The 16,295-nt window shown below is 38.3% G+C and overlaps 1 protein-coding gene across 1 annotated transcript; it reads right to left on the reverse strand.

Moving 5' to 3' along the window:
• Positions 1–386: 386 nt before the first annotated feature.
• LOC144195655 (guanine nucleotide-binding protein subunit beta-like protein 1) lies at positions 387–16,085 on the reverse strand. The gene is made up of 7 exons (XM_077715444.1): positions 16,013–16,085; positions 11,851–11,999; positions 11,551–11,676; positions 11,308–11,470; positions 9,983–10,075; positions 6,273–6,488; positions 387–1,309 (listed from the first exon to the last, which is right to left on the reverse strand). Exons 2-7 carry the CDS (start codon positions 11,958–11,960, stop codon positions 1,031–1,033), a joined length of 987 nt encoding a protein of 328 aa, XP_077571570.1. The 5' UTR covers positions 11,961–11,999; positions 16,013–16,085; the 3' UTR covers positions 387–1,030.
• Between the last annotated feature and the right edge of the window lie 210 nt (positions 16,086–16,295).

A 16,295-nucleotide genomic window follows, 5' to 3' on the forward strand; every position in this document is an offset into this window, starting at 1 on the left:
AACAAAAAGTGAAAAATATTTGAATTAGTTCTGCTTTTTGAGTTTAAGTACCGTATTTTCCGGACTATAAGTCATAGTTCTTTATTAGTTTTGTCATGGGTGCGACTTATACTCCAGTGCGATTTATGTGTGAAATTAATCCGACATTATTGGATGATTCCGCATGTTATTTTTAAATTGCACTGCAAGAGGGCGCTCTACGCCATTGGCAGTGGATGGATTTATTATTTTGCCATGGTAAAACGGTAGAAACACAGATAACTTATAAAAAACAACGGAGAAAGACTTAGCAAAAAACCTAAAATAACTTTTTAAAACTATTTTTGTATAAAAAAAAAATCAGATATTCAGGTGCACATTATAGTCTGAAAACTACGGTAATTGCTATTGATACCAAAGTTTTACATTAATAAATCCCAACAAATATGTAGTCAATTTTCGCAGTATGTTGTATGTGGAAAACCTTGTCAAAATGAAAATAATAGCTATTCAAGAAACGGTAATGTTAACCAAGAATGCAACAGCTGTTATATGAAATCAGGTCCTGTGTTGCTCAGGCCTGCTGCGATTAGCTATGTTTGACAAACGCAGCTCAGTTTAACCCACAATGTCTGTGCTAACCTCCTGTAATAACACAGGATTATATATCTGCTCAGGTGCGTCGTACACACTTATATTCAAGTCCACTGGAGCAAATCTAACAGCAAGTAAGTAAACACAATCACAGAATTTCAGAGATGTGTGATCAGAAGAAGAAATGTGTTAGTAGGAACTGACTTTGTCATTTGCTGTTCATACCTTCAACTCAATTCGCAGCCAATGATTGGTCACCTTACCATTCCCTTAAAATGCTGCATGTTGTTAGTGCTTGACTGCTTCAGTCCGTCAATAGGAAAGATGATATTTTGACATCTTCACTTCTTCAGAGATCACTGTCGGTAGTCATCAGCTTTTTGGGGGTTTAAGGTTAGTTACCCCGTTCCAGACTCAACATTGCCATTGAGCATTCACATTTCATTCCTCCTGAGGGTTAGCATTTGCCAGGTTCCTGATTGAATATAGACCACAGGCTGATACGTTGGTCTTTGGATCCAGCAGCTAAAAGTCTTTGTCTAGGGTCTTTGTGGTCAGAGAAAGCAACACTGAGCACCAGATCACTGTGATACTGCAGAACTGCCAGAGGTCGTAGTTTTTTCCAGTTAAATATCCGTACCCGGTGGTCCCATCCAGCTGATGCTAAAAGTTTGCCATCTTTTCTAAGACTTAGCTGGGAAACACCAGGGTTGGTTAGAGTTATGTTGTCTTGAAGCTATCAAAAACAAAAGAAATACAACAAAAATGAATATAATGTTGCAACTATTGGAATGTAGATATCTTTTATCCACATTAAATATAAATATACATATGAATCAACATAATAAGAAGTGGCCTGGAGGGTATAGCAGAGCAATAAATGATTTTTTTAATCCACACCATTCATTAAAATATTACCACATCAGCTGCATTGAATGTGAAGCTTTGAATTGAAACAAGACATGACCTGCCCTTTTTTGCGCAAAGCAGTAGCGGATGTTTCTTTTTGTTTCTTCTTGAAATGCAGATAGAAATAAAAAAAAGAGCAATAACTAAATTAGAAAACCTAATCTCTCGTGTCAGATATTCACAGAAAAGAAGGAAAAACAATACTTTAAATGGGGAAGTAAATCAAACAATTACGACATTACATACAACACAAACAATGATAAAGAGATTCAGTTTTTTCAATGACAAGGATCCAAGAATACGGTTAAATTTCTGCAGATCGAGGCCCATAAACTCCCAGTCTCAATCATCAAGCATAAAACATTAGGGGATGAGGGCCATGACCAAATCTCTCTGCGTTCCTCTATTTGGTTTAGCGTTTAGGAGGGGCTACACTACAAGCACAAGGCGCTTGAGTTACCCTTGTCACAGTTTGTAAGCGAGAGAGAAGCTCTACTGGTGAAATGCTTGTTTGCAGACGATTTGTTGCTTTAAGCACCTCTAATGAATCACATTCTGTCCCGCAAAACGAATACCCGCGATTAATACGCATTTGTAATGCCTGCCTGCTAAGGATTAGCTACAGATCTGTTCCTCTGTGAGCTACAGTGTTTCAAGAAGTCTCACTAAAGGGGCACAACTTTTGACATCTCATAATAAATTAGTCTTTTTTTGGAGGTGGGCATTCCTCGGAAGAGAAACGTGCTCTTCCTGCAAGGCTGGTGATCTCAGCTGGAACACGCCATGCATCGCAAAACATCTGGATCTCCAAAGGGTCTGGAATCCAACTGAACAGCGTAAAATTGACTTCATGGCTTGTGACTAAGGAGACTAATGGTCTTGCATAGAAAGATATGTCGCTGAATTTATCTGCTCCTGTTCCGGGGTTGCAGCTATACACAAGCCGTATGTGGAAGATATAAGCCAGGTACTCACTGTCCGAGTGGATAAAGAGGAATGCAAGTGAAAGAGAGCAGAGGGGAATGCCATTGATCAGAAAAGAAAGCTTTGCGTAGAAGGGAGAGAGAGTACATAACCCCCTTTGTGCCCTCCTTTTCTTGGATAATATTAATCTCGCTATCATCACGGGTACCAACAGCGTCCGTGTGTGGCTGCCTAGACCAAACAAGCCGAGCTACACTGGTGCAGAGAAAACTTTGGGGTGACAGATTGTTTGGAGGTTTGTTATTACCTCAAGAAGTTGGTATGCTACGACCTCTCTCCATCTGGTTTGAATTAGAGGCCTGATAATGATGGGTTAAAGTGTCTGTTTGTGTTTGTTTTCTATTCAAAAATTTGCGTCAGGAAAGGGCATTTGTTTTATTAGAGGGTCATTTGGAAGTACTAAATCGGAATGGATGAATAATGTAGAGGTATTGTGTCAAGGGATATGGTCATTTTCAACATGGATTAGCCATTTATATTTTTTTTTAGGAAGTGATGTTGTTTTTCTAACCTATTTAAAAGCCGAATAGATGTACACCAAGATAAAATCTATTGTAATACTTTTTCCTAGTTTTGGCAGAGACGGAAGTACTGTTTGAAACATTTTCATAAAAAATATCTCATTGCTTTTATTATGCAAATTAGTATACTACTAGACCATTTTAGATATAATATTTAGATTTTTTTTAAATAAATTGATTAAATTAACTGGATTAAAGGCCCCGAATATTCAGTTTTTTATAGATCTGAAACAATGTATTTTTTTAGATATATTTTTTACATTTTACAATATGATTTTTGAACTAAACACACAGAAAAAATGATTCAAAAATTACAATTATTGATTTAAAAGGGGGAATATCAGGAAATATAACATACATCTATATCTATCCTTTTAATTTGATTCTAAAACAGAGTCAGCACTCATGATTTACTTTCCTGGGCCACAAAAAATGATGCAGTGGGCCAGATTTGGCCCCCGGGCCACCACTTTCACACCAGTGCTCTTGGAGATTTGTATTTTTTTTTTATAGAATAAAAAAGCTGTTACCATTGCTGCTCAGGAGACATTCTTTTGGCTCAAATACATAATTTCACACTAAAGGCTTTCTTTGCAGTATCTCTTCCAAATGAGAAACATTCATTTGGCAACTAGTGTTCGTACCATGTTCCACTTTTCTCCCTCATCTTCCCTTCAGTCTTGTCGTTCGCACTGATCCACTGAAACATCCCATCATCGCTCACTCACTGGAGCCCATCGACGAGAAGGCTTTTCACAGGCATTTCTGACACACCCTGGACCTGAATCACACTCACGAAGGAGGAGATTACAGCCTTTTGTCACCTTGCCTGTCAGAGCTTGGCTTTGGCTGACAAGAGATGGATGTGTCAAACAAGTGAGCATTTCCATTTAGAAAAAAAAACACAAGGCTTACAAATAAAGACTTGTGAGGTTTGTTTTCTAGACTAGCCCATCCTTGATTTATTGTCAGCAAAATAATTAAAACTGGTGAGAAACTTTGATTTCCCTGTTCAGTGCTTTGCAAGAAATCAACATACAATGAATGAGTTATTTTAAGTGTAAGTTTTTAAGTATTGAATATATATCAATATTGTGCCACCCCAAAAAAAAAGCATTTTTCCTAAATAATCTAACCCACTAGTGTGAAAGTGGCGGCCTGGGGGCCAAATATGGCCCGCCGCACCATTTAGTGTGGCCCGGGAAAGTAAATCATAAGTGCCGACTTTCTGTTTTAGGATCAAATTAAAATGAAGAGTATAGATGTATATTATATTTCCTGATTTCCCCCCCTTTTAAATCAATAATAGTCATTTTTAATCTGTTTTTTCCGTTTTTAGTTCAAAAATCATTCTGTAAAATCTAAAAATATATTTAAAAAAAGCTAAAATAAACATTGTTTTAGATCTAAAAAAAAACCTGAATATTCAGGGCTTTAAATTCAGTTCTTTAAAACCATTTATAAAAAAAAAATCTAAATATTACATCTAAAATGGTCCGGGCCACGTGAAATCAAGTTGACGTTAAAGCGGCCTGCGAATCAACCCGAGTCTGACACCCTTGATCGAACCCATATCTTCAAAAAAACATTAACACAGTTCCTATAACAAATCTTCTTAATTTTGCCTGTATGAGGCAACCAGTTTTTTCTTCCGCCCCTTCTGAAGGAACATAAATCCATGCTCCATCAGTACATTGAATAAGCTTCTCAATATATATCTATCCAACTTAACAGTTTCTAAATCCTACCACGCAATCCCAAAACATACACTCACAAAAACAAAACAAAAAACCTGAACGGAAAATGATGCACTGGCACGGTAAGGTCATCCAACAGATAAAAACCACTTGAGAACCATATGCATCGCATTAACCACAATTCCCAAAGAAATCCATCTTTATCTGGCCTTGATAAGGCAACTTCAAAAAAACATTGAGCTCTGGTAAATCTTGACTATGGCAAGTTTTGTCTCATTTACTTTTCCCTTCCTTTCACAACTCGGAACATTTATCTGGCTTGCCAGTTAACTCCACAATGGGGGCCACGTAAAAAGCAGTAATTCATAAGGAGTGGGATACTGTGGCACTTAGAGCCTCCTCAACCTTTATTGCAGCTTCCCACTGTGTCTACTGTTCCCTTTACTGCAGATGTGTTTTTTGTTTAGTTAAGGGGCCTCCAAGGTTTTGATATTTTTATTACCTCTCAGGGGTCGTCCGTCAGGACCTGCGCCACCCAGCAGTTCCCTTCTGCCCACCCTCCGACGACTGCCACACAAAAATACTTCTGTGGGAGGAACTGAACGTTGCTGTCTGGACTTCACACTGAGCTACACTTAGTAATAATTTAAAATCCCCTAGTGGATATGCTTTTGCTCTCTTTGCATGTGCTTTTTCTTTCCTGTCCTGGATTACAAACTGAATCAATATTTTGTTGCTTAAGCTAAATACACAAAATAAGCATTCTTTTCTTATTTGGTCAATCGGACAACATCCACCACCGTACTATATTTACAGACGCCGTTAAAGAGGGAAAGCAAAACAAGGCTTTGCAAATATTTCTCATTCAAGCATTCATTTGTGAAAAGCCTGGAAAGAAAAACAAGTTTCGGAGTGTTGGGGCGCGTATTCGATCGGCTTTGGGTTCTTTGCCGACCCTCTGATTCATGGAGGTTGGCTCTAAAATGGACGCATTCTCTTTTCGCTCATGAAATTGAGAGAATATATGGCTTGTAATGAGGCGTGAGGTCTCGGAGGCGTCGACTGTTACGTAAAATGAGTTACGAGTTCCACGTTCGAGTGATATTTTCATGTGTTTTGCCTCGTTTTGTGTTCGGGAAAAGTGTGGCTATCTGTGAGAGGGAATGGGTTTTCCGTGACATTTTAGGGTGTGCTTTAACTGCTAAATTAAGTATTGTGAGAAGGAATTTATTATGATTGCAAAGTTAGCAATTTAAAAAAAAATCCTGTACTGTTTTTAGTATGTCACTATAATATTATGACGCATAACTAATGAGTAAGCACTATATGAGTGGGTGGTTGCAATTTTGAGTGACATCCGCTTTACAGTTGATTTATAGAAAATACCTTCTTAAACATTCCCAGTTCCACTTTTAGCATTTCACCAGATTTGATATTCAATATTGGAATTATGGAAATGTTTTGATGGGATTTGGAATAAACTACAACTTTATATTAGCATGGATCCACCAATCATTAGCTCTTCAACACCAGGTCTATTATGAGAATTAAATATGACTAAACGGCCTATTTTCTGGGCCCAACTAACCTGAAAGTTATTCTGTTGGTCCAGGATCCACGTGGAGAGATTTTTCTCCGAAGATGCAGATATGCCCTTCAGAATTTCTGGGTCAAAGGTCAGGCACATGACAGGCTCATGGTGGACTTTGGTTTGACTCAGTTTGGACCTCTGGGTTATGTCCCATAACAATAGTGAACCGTCTTCATAGCCAGCCAGCAAAAGGGGTCCAGGACCTGACTGTGGCTAAAGGTGAGACAGGAAGATAAGGGAAGAAGAAAAAAAATCAGTGAGGACTTGGCTTCAAGAGGACTTTACTGGCAAAATGGCCTTTACTGCTGTGTGATACTGGAAGCCCAGCAGAGCAGAGGTTATCTTGCTGGAAGCTTCTGCTGACACCCACAGAGTCACTTTGGGCCTCATTCATCAAGCTGCTGTTTTCTCTTAACAGCACTTCATTACACCACTGCTCAATTTACTCCTCTTCGATATACTAACTGAGACAAAAAGCTAATAATGTTCTCAGAAGTATTGTTTTTTTTCATTAGTTATTTATTTTCTGGCTAAAAACCTAGTTTATTGTTATCAGTAACCAGAATGCATATTGCAATAAATTTAAATGCTGAAAATACCACCAAGAAATTCTGTCTTAGTCTCCCTCAGTTTATATTATTGCAGTGCATTAACTTGTGAATTTCCAGTGTGTGGCTCCAGTTTTTTTAACTAGGTCTACAATGTTTTGTGTGTCTTTGTCTGTCTTGCTATTGCAACCAAGAAATTTCCCAAAAACGAGATGAAGCAATGTTCTAACAAAACCTGTCCTATTTCTTAAGAATCCATACATACATGTTATCATCTCAGAAAAACATGATCATAACTGTTCAGTAGATTTCGATCACTATTTTAAGAAAGAAAATCCCCTTCGGAATCACAAACCATGAAATAATACACACGGTAAAAAAAAACACATTTGTAAGACAAATACTATTGACTGATTGCGGCAAATCAATTCACAACAGAATGAAACAAACCAAGTGACTGGATGTCTATCATCAATGGCGCCGCGAGAGTTAAATGTGAAGAAAGGAAAAAAGACCCATAATAAGCAAAGCTTCGGAAGGATGATGAAGCTACATCTCTGAGTAGTTGGCAGTCGCTGATAACCTCTTAGTGCTTCCTGCCTTCCTCTAGTAAAGTGTATATAGGATCAGAAAGGTAGAGGAGTGGTGGTGCAGAGTTGCCAATGCACAGAGTCTATAAATTACTTCAATGAAAGAGAATATACAGGTGGGCTGATAAAATAGCTGGGTTTCACATCCCTCTTATGAGGGAGAAAAGGACACGAAGAGTTGAAAGTTGAGAAATCATAGCAACTACAACTTGTGATGTTTAACCATCAACCATTTTTGATTGGTTGGAAATAGCACAAACAACAAAGAAAGGCCATTTTTCCTTAACATCGATATTTATTAAGACTACAACGACTTCATGGCATAAAAATGTGCCTTTAAATGACGAGCAAAAAAAAAAAGAAGCAAATTTTTTCCATATGTGCCAGAAGGGGAAGATATTTTCATATATCTTTAAGTCCTCCTCTCATTAACACAATGTATTTCTCTTACTTAACTTTTTTAAACAAATATTCGACAAGACTCATGTTTTTCATCCAAAAATATCATCCAGGATGACCACTAAAGGGATTATGAAAACAAATAATAACAAGTGAAAATCAGCTGCCTCTGCTTGCCACCAGGGTCTGGATGGGCTTAGAATTTTGGGGCCCACCGTTTCAGTAAAATGTAAGACCTCCTTGATTGACGATGTTATGGGCCAGAGGTCAGGGAACCCTGGGTAGACACCTAATTCATTATATCCTACGCAGGCTTTTCTACACGGGGGCTCTCGGCTGGAATGGGAATAGAAACTATAGGAGAAGTTCATCAGAATACAACAGCTGCAGAGATGGATGGTGACTTGTTATAGGCGCCCAATCAAGTTATGTTTTGGACTGTGTCGATATGAAATCTAGCAAAAATGCCCAATGTATGACAAAGAATGGTTTAAATTATTATGACCTCCTGCAGAGTAAGACTGGAGCAACTTTTTGAATTTTTGGATTGAGTAAATTTTTGGCCAATAAATTTAATTATGGATTTTTGTCAGGAAATCGATAAGAATAGATGAGATATTTTATGTGAATCATAAGTGATGTTGAAAATTGATGGCTGAGTGAATAGAATTTTGCGTAGTTTGTGTATGGAGGAAAAAGTTGTGGTTTTAAAGTCCAAATCTATATGTGATTAAACATTTTAACAGGTTCAATTCACTGAAAATAGTAAAATTGTGCAGGGTCAATCATTAAAAATGAGACTTTTGATTGGGTGCATTCATATTTGATTGTTGAAAAGTTAAAGCACATTGTCCCTCTATTATAAAAAAAAAGCATAAGAAAACAAAGCGTTAAAGCTTTTCATGTCAAGGCAAATTTCAACTCAAGTTTTGAAATTCAGCAGGCAACATTTGCACATCAATACCAAACTTTATTTCCTCTCTATTAATAACCCACAGTCGGTTAAAACAAATGAAACCAGTGTCTGCTACACGATATTTACACATTGGTCATGTAACTCCCCTGAATCATGTTGTCCTGCTGAATCGTCAACAGTGGAATGAAAATGTTTTAACATCAGGAACGAATCATTTCCTAGTGATGAGCTGAGAGTGATAGATATCTGTATAGAAACATTTCCTTTTCCTCGCCAGCTTGGGCTCACAACAAAAGCCTTACAGATCATACATCACTTCTGTTCACGGGGACTCCAAAAACTCACAAACCCAACTTAAGTCCAATTCACATGTAGTGCTCTTTCTTCCCACACTTTTCAAAGCTTTCACTGTCAAAAAAAATCAGAACTCTAGAGAAGTTCCGTCAACTTTTAAGACAAGAATACATCTAGAGAATTATGTATCTTTTTCAATTCTGCTTCCCACTCACATCCATATAAATATATGTTAATGAAATTGAAGGTAGTATCTTTTTACTGTCTAATTAAAGAATGTTCAAAACAACCACCCACAAAGCTCAAAAGTCAACACATCAATTGTTAACCATCAAAATAATTACAGGACTGGTTAATTTACAAAACAGAAAGCAAACTTATGCTGGGATCACATTGGATGTACAGCTGCAGGCTGATATATGACTGAGAACCCCTACCCATTCCAAAACAGCCTAATTACAGTGTTGGGACTTTGCAAGTTGAGAAGAAATGCTTGGAAAAATGGTCCAAGACGAGCTGTCGCACTTTAAATGATGTGCCACGTCTTGCACGTGCATTTTTGTTCAATTTTTTGTCGGTACACCTTGTTATGGGTAGCTAACACACCAGTACCAAGCAAGAAAACATGAAAAAATATATACAGAAAAACTGCCCTCCATAAGCAAAAATCCAAATTCCAGCAGAAATACTTTTTTTCTTTTAAATGTATATTTTTAATATAACAAGTAAAAGGAATAATAGAGTAGAATCTCCTTTTTTTATTTATGAAGTTATGCTTTTTCTATCCTCTCTCGCTATTGGATTTGTGTTTCAATTGAAATACAAGGACAACTGTCAATGCCCCTTTAAGCTATCATTCATCTTGGTGTATATAGCCTTTCATTTAAATAACCGAAGAAAAACTTATAATATTTACAAGATATAGTAGAATTTGAACCTTTCCAAAGGCTCATTGCTTACCTGCCAAAGCTTGACACACATGACCATCCCCAGTTTCAAATCGGGTACCAGGCGGCACAACACATTCTTACTGGGTAGCTCAACGATCATGATCTGGAGAGAAAAGGGGAAAAAGTTAACAATAATATTTATAATACATATATGGATTACCACACCTTTGTACAATATATATTTGGGACAAATAATGTTGCAAATAATAATACATAATGTTGCACAAACCAATATATCACAGTGTCTGTAATAAATCCACGTTATATATACCCTGAATTTTCTTTTTGTGCATATAATAGTACAGTTTCTAAATGGATCGACTGTCTAAAACTTGTGGCTATACACATTGCTAAAAGTCACCTATCTACTTAATCCATATTAACGATTTGGTTATTCATTCTAATTAGGCCACAATTCAAAAGGCCTTTAGGCAATCTATCTGTTATTTTCTGTCCAGCATGCTTACACAAATTCTTGATAAAGTGGCTTTTAAAGTACATGTCATTGCCCCAAGAGAACTTCTATTCAAGCTATTCATCACCTGGCCCATAAATAAAGCATATATGCTATTAATGAATTGTTCACTGCCACAATTAGAAAGGGATAAACCAAAGTCAAAATAACTGATAAGCTATTCTACCTACTTGATTGCACATTTCCCCAACCAAACAATTTCAGCCATGGCTATGGAAAAACAATGGTGCCAAATACTGCCAAACATGTAAGTATCATTGCTTCTAATCATGGGCGTCATATTTGAGCACGATAACCATCTGTCTGGACCAGTTATGCCTGTTTAATTGAGCGGAAAGGGAAAAAAATGGCAAAAAAAATCAACAGTGACCTCCTTCTTGATCTGGGATGTTGCATGTGTGTCTATTTCTGTCTGTGTCTGTTGGGACAATGGCATTATTGAGGTGCTGTGGAGTCAAAGACGCCTTGGTGCCTGGTCCCCCTGGTTGGGGGGTTAGTAGAGGCACATTTGGTTGGATCAGGTGACTGTTCTGAGCCTTTCAAGTGTAGTTCCTACACGCTAGAGGAAGTAACATGAATCTGTAGGCAAGAAGAAATGCCTAGAAGATTGCCCTCTGCCAGCACTGATTCAGAAGTTAACATAAGAAGCCATTGGGTGTCAAGAATGGCACAAAAATGATCATAAAAGCTCCTCATTTAAACCTAATCTAAATGTAATGGTAAAGTAAAGGGGCATCCAATGGAAAATTTAGATGGATACAGCCCTATGGAATAGTGAGACATGAATATGAGCCAGCTAAATATAGATAAATATGTGCAGATGACTGTTCTTATATTTTGTCCTTGCAAGTTGCTCTCACCTCCTCAGTTTCTTTTCCGGCAAAAGCGAGTAGGCAGGTCCTCGGCCCTGTCTCCAGTAAGGAACACTGACAGAATCCAACACTTCCTGTATTCAGTGAGTCCACCAGCTGAGAACGAGCTTGACTCAAATCCCAAAGACAGATTTTCATATCCCTTCCCTGGCTTAGAAAGAGAAGACAAAAATACATTGTCGATTATGGTAAGGGAAGCAAAATCAAAATCTGTATGGACAGTATACTCACCTAATGAGTGTATCTTCCCAGGGAAGTGTGTTAATCCAGATAACTGAACTCCCAGAATGACCTTGTATAATTCTCTCTGGCCTCCTGTTTTCCAAATTCCAGACATGGATAGCACCTTTCCCAGATCTGTAAAATTGAAAATATCCATAACTACTTCCCACATTGCCAGTTTCTAGGTTCCTAGCTGAGTTTATCCTCTACATTATGTTATAGATATGTACCATAATTAATAAGCTATGACATTTTGAGTTTGAGGATAAAATGCTTTTGCATTTTATGAAATGGTTAAAAATGTCTTACCCAGAGAAGAGAAGGGGAGTGTCACCTCGATCGCAAGAGAAATGGAGGGTGTTGAAGGCCCCATTGGAACCCCTCAGGGTGTAGATTGGAGACGGAGCTGACTGAGACATCACCCAAGTTCATCAAGTCACAGGAAGACCTGATGCCTGCTGAAGAACAAAAACACAAGTAATACTGCTGTTAAAACCCATTGAACAGTGACATAAGGCCTGAGTTAGAAAAGGGTAAAATGGGCACACATTGCTAACAAGCTGCCACACACAAACAGACAGAAAACGGGGAAAAAGTGTACCAATGAGGGGCTATAAACCCTGCAGCAATCTGATGCAAAGTCTGTAGTTATTGTCGACATCCTCTTTCCAGACTATAGCACAACACCCCTATTACTCAATACAACATAAATTGTAACTTGTGACAGCTTAATTACAATGAACAATTTCAGTAGTCTCATTTCTAGGGGCACGTGTAAAAGCTGACGCTTTTATGTCATCTTGTTAATGTTGACTATAACTACACGTAGACCAAAATATTGTCATAAAATGTACATACGCATCCCACTCAGCGGCACTGTGATTGTGAATGGCTGTCTATCTCAATCTGTGCCCTGCGACCCATCTAGGGTGTAGTTTGCCTTTTGCCCAAAGTCCTGACAAGGATAAGTGCTATTGACAATGGTACAGACTATGAATGAATGAAATATACATATCTCCACTGATATTGTCTCAACAAACCAATACTACGGTAATCATCTTTCCCAACTAGTTTCGATCAACAACTGTACAAACTCGTTTTAGTGTGGTATGAAGAAAATGGCAAAAGCCAACAATTGTGGTTCTGTTGTTTAAAGCTAATGGGTGGTTAAATCTGCATTCCGAGTCAATGTCGACTGTCTGCGGGAGTGTGTGACAGTCAGAGGCTCACCTTGATAACAGGTGGATTAAGGTTTACTTATTGTCCTTACTCAAGGCCAAATGTGGAACTATGACTCATGGACAGAGCAGTTTGTTTTTACTGACTAAAAACCATGGGGGGTTCAACTTTTCACTGGCAAATCATGTTACCTTAAAAAAAAACAACATTAGCAAGAGGACAGCAATGGACGTGTCTTTGTGAAGGTCTGTAAATTGCCAAACTAAACTTTGTATACAAGATGAGTACAATGGCAACTTTCCCCTACTATGACTCCCCATTGGACTGCTTCTTCTGTTTAATCAGGCGTCAAAATTCCCATTTTCTGAACATTAATGAACAATGACCATGATGCATATCCAGTTCCAGTCACCCACAAACCCAAATACTCAAAACCCAAACAAAAAGTCTGCAGGATTTCCCCTAACCCTTCCGGAAAAAAATATATCCAGATCAAAATTTCAATGCAAAGTAACTCTACACCGGATACAACTCATCTGATATTTCTCCTTATCTCATTAAAGATGTTCACCTAATATTCCAGAAATAGGGAGAAAGCATCAGAAGGGGTTTGAAGCTTCTGCTACCTGTAACAGATAAGACAGCTCTGGGTAATCTGAGTCTAAGTCTCTGGATAAAGGCAGTTTGTCTCTTCTTGAGCTGTCTGTCCACACCTACTGTGTAATTAGGCCTAATTATGAGAAAAAGGTCCGCTTCCCCTTCATGTTATTAAATAAGAGTCTGCCTCATCTGCCAAGTGTCTCTCAACACCAGCAAGAGGCTGGCGACCTTCAGATCAAACATCACCACTATCTGAGCACCGCCGACCAACTCCACCCTTTCTCTTCCTCACTACATAAAGAAGTAGCGTTATGATGATGCCAGGCACTCAAGATTTTAGGTTTTGGGAGGTGAAAGTAAGCGGGTATCCTGCTCACATTCCTCATTTGCTGGTATCACGTAATCAGTAGCTCCCCACCTGAAGTGCCGCCTTGTCAAAATCTGCCATTCATAAATAACAACGGGCAAGAGGGCTATGCTGATCACAGGGGCTTATTAGAGAACTTTCATTATGGCTCTGCTTCACAGGGACCATCATAAAGATATTGGATTCCTAGATCCTCTGTTCTGATATTACTTGAGACAACTTTATGAGCTGTAATAGAAATGCCGTTACTTGTTCACCCAAAAAGTACAGATAACATTGCTTTATCCATTTATTCAATTAAAACGGGGGTCGGGAACCTTTTTGACGAAGAGAGCCAGACATAAACAATTCATATTTTCAAACATTATTTCTTGAGAGCCATACTCAGAATTTAAAGGTAAAAATACATGGAAATGTGAGCATTTATTATCCATTTCACCACTTTGAAAGTAAAAAAAAATATATACACCCATCAAAAGAGCCACATATGGCTCCCGGGCCATAGGTTCCCTACTCCTGAATTAAAAGATCATTAAAATTATTTTTTTTTTTTATCACGACTTACCTGAGTTCAGAATATGGCTTTCAATTGACTAATTTGGTTGTTAATCCAAGAGTAGTCCAGATCTGGTATAATAGTCATTTCTTTTTAATTTAATGTATATACAGGTTACCTAAGAGGGACTTCTGCTATACTTTTTCTGTGGTTGGGCACCTTCTATCGCCTGCCTTTCCACTATAGATAGTTTTGAGAAGGAAACCAACTAGCAGAAAGGAGAACTGGACTTAGCCGGTCCATTATTAAAGTCCAGTTAGACAAACAACTTGGGAAGTGTTTAGGAAGCCACACACCCACTATTTTGTCTTGCTGGGGAGATTTGGACTGGATAAACAGCCCCGTGTCAGATAGAGGCTGAAGTCAGACACAAGTGCACCAACACCCACTGTCAGTCACAGATCCACTGAACGGGAAGAGGTGGCATTGTTTGTGGGAATGGCGTGAATGCTAAGCAGGGGCCACCACAGATAAGGCCTCAATGCCTTGTGGGTGTCATTGAGGCAAGCATTGATGGAGCACTATGTCATAGGGTCTTGATTTAGCAAGTCCTGTCCGTGGTCAACAGGTAGCAGTGCTTATCTGTTTGCATTATCACCCATTTCCTCCATAAAGGGATTTACCTGGGCACTACAGGATAGATGAACACAAGAAGGTCAATAGCTTAAATGTCATACATCAACACTTATTTCAGTGTGATGGCTTAAAGATCAACAGGGACGTGTATGTTGAAAAAATCCATTATACTTAAAATTCAAATAGGAGAAGACATACGACTAAATGTGTTGTGAGACAACAGACCAACAATGGTTTGTAAAATGCATAACTATAGATGGATTATTTTTGCCTGTTCATTTCATGCATAATTTTTGCATGAGTCTGTCTAATAGTAATTAGGAGCATTTTGACTTCTCCCTTAAAGTGATTCCTTTCAACACAATGTGACATGGACACTAATTCCCAAGAGTTAAAAGTAAATCTAGGATTAAATTCATTCAAAGGGTTTTGGATGAGGTTGCATTGCAGTAAAGGTTGTGTATATTCTACACCAAACCACTCAAGCACACCTTCATGGGTGTTGTTTTTTTGAACTTGAAGCACCCTCATGCTGGTATACAAAATGGCCCTCATGAACACCTAATTAACTGGTGTTGATTGATACTGTCAGTAAAGAATTATTCATGGGAATAATTTTGGGGAGAGATGCAAGTCAGTTTCATTGCTTCTTTCGAGGAATTAAAATAAAATACATTTGATAATACAGTACAATCTTAGTTATGCATAGTGAGTGTGCATATATATTTATATATATAGACATATACTACATATATGCACACAAACACACACACACATACATACACGTATACACACATACACATGCATACACGTATACACACATACACATGCATACACGTATACACACATACACATGCATACACGTGCATACACGTATACACACATGTACACACGTGTACACTATTATTTTGTGATCAGATGTACTCTAGTGACAGTGAAGCAATTTCAATATACAAACAATCTAAACATTTACAACGACATGTTTTGGAGGATATTTGTAAGGCAAAAACATTTGGGATTGATTATTTTAAGCGTCTCATCACAGCTCGGTTGTATTAGTCAAAACATTAGTGAGTCTTACACCGATCCAGCATCCAACTATAACACAGATACATCTTAAATGCTCGGACAAGGAAAAGCACATATTTAGGATGAGAAACTGTGAAGGGAGCGAAGAAAGCTTAGCACACTACCATTCAAGGCGACAGCGTTGTTTTGACAATCAGCACCCGGTTGGTGGAGCAGGAAAGTACAAAACATGCGCCGATTTACAAAGGACCCTTGTTTACTAGAGATGAGCTGTCTTTTTCTATGCCTGTAGAAAAACCTTCCGCACGCTCCTCTCGTGCTCCACCATATGAGCGCGCGCGCGCGCGCGAGAGAGAGAGAGAGAGAGAGAGAGAGAGAGAGAGAGAGAGAGAGAGAGAGAGAGAGAGAGAGAGAGAGAGAGAGAGAGAGAGAGAGAGAGAGAGAGCG

The sequence above is a fragment of the Stigmatopora nigra genome, chromosome 4, assembly GCF_051989575.1.
Source record: "Stigmatopora nigra isolate UIUO_SnigA chromosome 4, RoL_Snig_1.1, whole genome shotgun sequence".
NCBI lineage: Eukaryota > Metazoa > Chordata > Actinopteri > Syngnathiformes > Syngnathidae > Stigmatopora > Stigmatopora nigra.

Excerpts from the sequence above, each read along its gene's own strand:
- LOC144195655 (XM_077715444.1), bottom strand. The coding sequence starts at position 11,960 with ATGTCTCAGTCAGCTCCGTCTCCAATCTACACCCTGAGGGGTTCCAAT. Across the intron at positions 6,489-9,982 it reads TGTGTGTCAAGCTTTGGCAG|CCACAGTCAGGTCCTGGACC; the intron begins GTAAGCAATGAG and ends TCTCACCTTTAG. Across the intron at positions 1,310-6,272 it reads ACCAACAGAATAACTTTCAG|CTTCAAGACAACATAACTCT; the intron begins GTTAGTTGGGCC and ends TGTTTTTGATAG.